Consider the following 6,056-nt stretch of genomic DNA (forward strand, 5'->3'; position numbering starts at 1 on the left):
GCTACATACTAGGCGATAAAAGGGTGCTGCGAGTTTATAAGTATACCTATAAGAACGATTTGAGACCTGAGATTGTAATTTAGTCAGTTTAAATAATTGCATTTCGCCAATACAGTAAGTAACTATGCAAAAAAAAACATAGTGATAACGCGCAGTGTATTTTCTGTATGTGCCTACGGGGACGATCTAAAATGACTCCATTCTATACCGTGTCAAAGTCCCTTGCTCCATAGTATAGTATCGGAAACCTCAAAAGGCAGGTGCCTGAGCATAGGACTCTCTTTTAGTACGCCACTTGTCCCGGTCCTGAGCTAGTCTCATCCGGTTGTGACCCGCAATTTTCCGGATGTCGTCCACCCAACGAGCTAACGGATGCCAAGCGCTTCTTACATCTGTGAGCGGCCACCATTCTGTTAACATTTTAGTCCATCTGCCATCACTCTGCCTAGCAACATGTCCCGTCCAACACCATTGTGTGCAGTTAAGTGAGGTTAATTGAATAACAATAATACCTAATACATACCCTGGGTAACTAGGTTGCACTAAGAAATAAACTCAATAATAAAGTAAGATTTTTTATTCCTCACAAAAAGACTCAAATAATTTTCGGCCGAGCAAAGAACCTTACATTGTAGGCAGTGCACCCAATAACAATTTGCAACTGTATCGGATCGGAAACCTAAAAAAAGGCAGGTATGCGAGGCTAAACGGTGACACACGTGTATTGAATACCAAACAGTTTAACAGTCTTTTCGTTAGTCTAGATAAATTATAGACCAAAAAGATATCACACAATAAGAAAACTGACTAAGCTCACCGGTGGTTGAGTCGGGAATCGAACTTCGATCGATTACGTGGATAACGTAACATCCTTACCATTAGCTCGACAAAAATTAAAAAGGTAATCACGCTCTATATAAGTCTACTTAATGAAAATAACCGTGAATCATTCAAAACTCTTATTAGGCCACCTAGTTCATCTAAATTAATGTTATTTTCTCACATCCATGATCCATTATTTACTATTATAAAATATGTAAGGTACAGCGGGACAAATCTCGACTGGGGGGCAAATATAACTGGTCCATTTTTTCCATGTTTTACAATGTTTGCATTATTAAATAGAGTGTCTACCGGCTATATATGGTAGACGTGTTCAGTGGATACATGTTGAACTCAACATCATAGTGCAATAATGGAAAAAAAATATTAGTTACAATTGCCCCCCAGTCGAGATTTGCCCCACTGTACCTTACATATTGTATACTCGTATTTGGATAACCAAATTTTGGTACTGAGCGAACGAAATGACTAAAACCGGTATTTGGAAGGCCCAAAGGCCTGGCACAATAAATTCGCAACATTAAATATACAATCGGACAGGTGAGGAAGGTATGTGTTGTATATATATTGAATACCTATCATAATTGTACATGTGGGTAGTCAAGTAAAGTGGGGTAGGCTCGATATAAAAATAAATCAGTCTTGATCTAGCTATCTCCGTGGTTTTACTTAGATCCCTAATTCCGAATACTACATGGTGTCAGGTGTAAATTCTGTTTATAATCGTAAATAGAACGTGGTGGTTAAATGTATAGAGAATATGACCATTCCGGAAGATAAAAAAGGGTTAGAACGGTTTATAGGTATGACTAACTATGTGTCTCGTTTTATTCATAATTATGCAGATAAGGTGGAGCCGTTGAGGGAGCTATTGAAAAAGGACGTAAGTTTCGAGTGGCATGAGGCGCACACTCGAGCATTCGATGATCTGAAGCGGCAGCTGGCGCAGGCGCCCACACTGAGGTACTACTCGCCCAACGAGCCGGTGACGGTGTCGGTGGACGCGAGCTCGCGCGGGCTGGGCGCGGTGCTGCTGCAGGCCGGCCGGCCCGTGGCCTACGCCGCGCGCACGCTCACGCCCACCGAGTCCAGGTGGGCTCAGATAGAGAAGGAGCTCCTCGCCATCCTGTTTGGCTGCAGTAAGTTTCATCAGTTTATTTATGGACACTCTCAAGTGACGGTGGAGACAGATCATAAGCCATTGGAGGCTATTTTCAAAAAACCGCTGAATGAAACACCGATAAGACTACAACGGATGCTACTTAAATTGCAAATATATTCCTTAAATATTTGTTATGTACCAGGGCGACTGATGTACGTAGCCGACACGTTGTCAAGGGCGACCAGGGATTTAGGAGGCAAGTGCGATCAGCGAATACAAGAACAGGTAAGTTTACACATAAATACTCTGGTGACTAATCTACCATTTAGTAGCAATAAAATGCAAGCGATTCGAGAGGCTACGAGGATCGACCAGAGTTTATGCGAAGTAATGGACCTTTACAGAAAGGGATGGCCGCATACTAAAAGCCAGGTAACCGAGAAAGCTAAGTCGTACTGGGAAGTTAGAGATGAGATTCATGTCGTGGAGGACGTAGTGTTTCGGAACGACTTGGTGATCATCCCTAACAGTTTACGGGCCGAAATGATCAATAAGGTACATGAGGGTCACCTCGGCATCGAGAAGTGCAAGAGGCGAGCGCGCGACGTGATGTGGTGGCCGGGCATGGCGGCCGCAGTGGAGCGCGCGGTGCGCGAGTGCGAGGCGTGCGCTCAGCGCCGCGCCGCGCCGCCGCGCGAGCCGCTCGCGCCGCACGCCGTGCCTGACAGGCCTTGGCAGGTGCTCGCTACTGATATTTTTCAGGTAAAGGACAAACACTATTTGCTAGTGGTTGACTATTACTCAAAGTATGTGGAAGTGGCCACTTTAGTAGATTTGAGAAGTGCGACAGTGATAGGTATTTTGAAACCTATGTTTGCGCGTCATGGGATACCGCAAAGATTAGTATCAGATAACGGTTGTCAATTCGTGTCGCAAGAGTTTAGAGACTTTGCTAAAGATTGGGATTTTGAACAGGTCACTAGTTCGCCACATTATCCGCGTTCGAACGGTTTTTCGGAACGAAATGTGCAAACGGTAAAGAATATGATTATAAAATCACAAGAGACTAAAACTGATTTTTACGTGGCACTGTTGAATTTTCGCAACACACCAATATCGGGAGAGAAATACTCACCTGCTCAGTTATTGTTCGGTAGAAGATTAAACACAAAGTTACCAGTAAAAAGTTGCTTATTAAACCCTAAAACTCCCTTAAAAAAAGAAATAACAATCAGTCGCAATATTAAAAATGATAAAATGTGTCAATATTACAATAGAGGAACTAGGGCATTAAAGCCACTAAAGGATAATGAGCAGGTGCGTATTCGAGACCCGGCCGAGATAAACGGCAGAGGGCGCTGGGTGCGCGCGCAGGTGGAGCGCGCCGCCGCCGAGCCGCGCTCCTACTGGGTACGCACGCCGGACGGCCGCCGCTACCGCCGCAACAGGCAGCAGATCATACCGGCGGCGCCGCGCCGCCGGCTGGTACTATTGCCAATAGTACCAGCTCAGGGACTAATATACCTAAATACTATGATGACTTGGAGGAGTGTGGCGGAGGTCAACCGCTGGGTCCACAGAGTTTACAAGGACCCCAGGATACAGCTCAACATACCACTTTCCGCTACACTCGTTCAGGCCGGCGAGTACGTACGCCGGAAAGGTTTTAATTGTATAATAGGTACACATAACTAGGTATCTATAAGTATTTTCGGTGAATCTTGTAAAAAAAAACCTATCGTAAGTAATTAATGTAAGAAATTATAGAATAATATTTTACACTCACGTAAACCTATTGACTAGTATATAAGGATGCATATAATAAGTAATTTCTTGCTTATCTTCAGCGCACTTTAGCTAATTATGTTTGTAATGAACTCTAATCCGATGTAATAACGTTAGCAATAGTTTGTCGCCGCATGTTAATGTTGATAAGTAGGTGATATGTGACATGTTTGATATGTCTGCTTTATATGTAATTTTGTACTGGGTAGTAGTGACTTGTTGTTATAATGATTGTTAAGTAAATAGGCATCATTCAACTTAGGTTAAGAAAATAGGCATAATAAACTTAAGATTTAAATGTAAAAAAGGTTTCGCACGGTTTTATACATTTATTAAGATAACGCTGTACTTTAAATTTGTGTAAGCAATTTAACAGTGATTTATTTCGGGTGCTTATTTATAAGGGGGAAGATGTTGTATATATATTGAATACCTATCATAATTGTACATGTGGGTAGTCAAGTAAAGTGGGGTAGGCTCGATATAAAAATAAATCAGTCTTGATCTAGCTATCTCCGTGGTTTTACTTAGATCCCTAATTCCGAATACTACAGTATGTGGTAAAGTGGGGCAAGCGTGCATCGAATACTAAACGGATAACAGTTGCACAGACTGACATACTGGAACCACTGGATGTGACCAGAAAGCGACTAACAAACGGTCTGGTGGCCAAAGTTTTTACCAAGGCTCGGAACCGATTTAAACCGGTTAAAACCGGTTTATTTCAATTTTACTTCTAACTTTCTAAAGAACGCGAACGTTATGAGAACTTTATTTTAACCGAAATAAACCGGTTTATTTGACGAGCGGTGAATCGCGCCGGCGCCGCGTAAATACTGCAGAGTTAGAGCAGTATTACCGATCATGATGCGGAATAAACCGGTTTATTTTGTTCTAAACCGGTTAACCGAACGAAACCTTTATGAAAACGTTCCCCTAAAAACCGGTTTAAAAATAGCGGTTTTCGAACGAAAACGAAATTTAAAGGATTTGCTGCAAGTACATGATAACGGTTTGAATATTTAACCGGTATCCGAGCCCTGGTTTTTCCATTGGGGCCAAAGTTTGAAGGAATTTTAGGTCAGATTTACAGCAAAATGCATTCTCAATGCTAACTATGTCACACACTATTCAAAAGGACAGTATGACCGCGAAGAGTATGTCGCCGCGAGATAGATGACACGTCTTCTTCTAACTGTATTAATGACATAAGGACGGGTAGTCTATCTCGCGGAGACATACTCTCGCGGCAATCATGTGCTAACCCTGCAGGTAGAGCTTAGGATTATAACATCCTTCCCCGGGTCTTCAATTAATAAATGTTACTCTCGTGGGTTCGAATCCCGGTAAGGGTATTTATTTATGTGATAAGCACAGATATTTGTTCCTGAGTCATGGATGTTTTCTATGTATATAATTATTTGTATATTATATATATAGTTGTCTGAGTACCCACAACACAAGCCTTCTTAAGCTTACCGTGGGACTCAGTCAATCTGTGTAAGAATATCCTATAATATTGATTTATTTATTTACTCTACAGCAAAAATGTCACGGAAAAAGTATGTTATTTTTGGTTTTAGTGTAACCATTTGGGGGCGCTGTTTAATTTATCCGTACAATTAATGTCATATCAATGTTAAGTAGCAACCAAAGAGGATCAAGTATTATAGAGAGTTACTGTCGAAGTAAAATGTGTAATCACAGTGCATAGACTGCCATCTCTTGACACAGGCTTAAAACTTTTGAACCTCAGTTTTGATAATTTGGCCCATATTCTTAGCTTGATATGTTTTAACATATCAAATATTAATATTAGCGCCATCTAGCTGAGCGTACCCCAAAGGTGTAATGTAATGCCATCTAGGCCGCGCACCGTAACTTTTTCTGTATGGTACTGAGGTACGTTTTGTTCTTAGACTTTATCTGTCTATACGGAGTTATATATGTCTTTGGTAGCGATGGGATAATAGCGATAAAAGGTAGGGTGTTTTTGGGTCGTGTCACAAGACTCACCCGGTATATATGAAGTTGTGAAGCGTACGCTAAATGCACGCTCACTGCAGTTTCCACACAAATTGCACAAAACAAATAAAAATAATAATAATATAATGTAATTTTTAAACAATTTTGCTACTTGCACCAATAAACTGCTCCAATATTTAGAATTCGACGATAGTTAATAACACATTCATGATATAATATTAATACTTGCACATTGTTGACGATTTCAAACTACCTATTTGAATTTATTTATTTAATCGAATAAATAATATATTGTCTTTGACGTTAGCAGTCCGTCTCTACCGGCCTTAAATGATCGAGT

General features: G+C 41.1%; 1 protein-coding gene across 1 annotated transcript; it reads left to right on the forward strand.

Annotated features, from left to right (window-relative positions):
- The first annotated feature begins 1,610 nt into the window (after positions 1–1,610).
- Positions 1,611–3,640, forward strand: LOC125238953 (uncharacterized protein K02A2.6-like). The gene is made up of 2 exons (XM_048146453.1): positions 1,611–1,982; positions 2,148–3,640. Exons 1-2 carry the CDS (start codon positions 1,649–1,651, stop codon positions 3,638–3,640), a joined length of 1,827 nt encoding a protein of 608 aa, XP_048002410.1. The 5' UTR covers positions 1,611–1,648.
- Positions 3,641–6,056: the final 2,416 nt, after the last annotated feature.

The sequence above is a fragment of the Leguminivora glycinivorella genome, chromosome 24 (assembly GCF_023078275.1).
Source record: "Leguminivora glycinivorella isolate SPB_JAAS2020 chromosome 24, LegGlyc_1.1, whole genome shotgun sequence".
Classification (NCBI taxonomy): Eukaryota; Metazoa; Arthropoda; class Insecta; order Lepidoptera; family Tortricidae; genus Leguminivora; species Leguminivora glycinivorella.

Bases quoted from the DNA above. Each gene is read 5' to 3' on its own strand.
- LOC125238953 (XM_048146453.1), top strand. From the start codon at position 1,649: ATGACTAACTATGTGTCTCGTTTTATTCATAATTATGCAGATAAGGTG. The intron at 1,983-2,147 runs GTAAGTTTCATC...GTTATGTACCAG, and splicing joins CGCCATCCTGTTTGGCTGCA to GGCGACTGATGTACGTAGCC.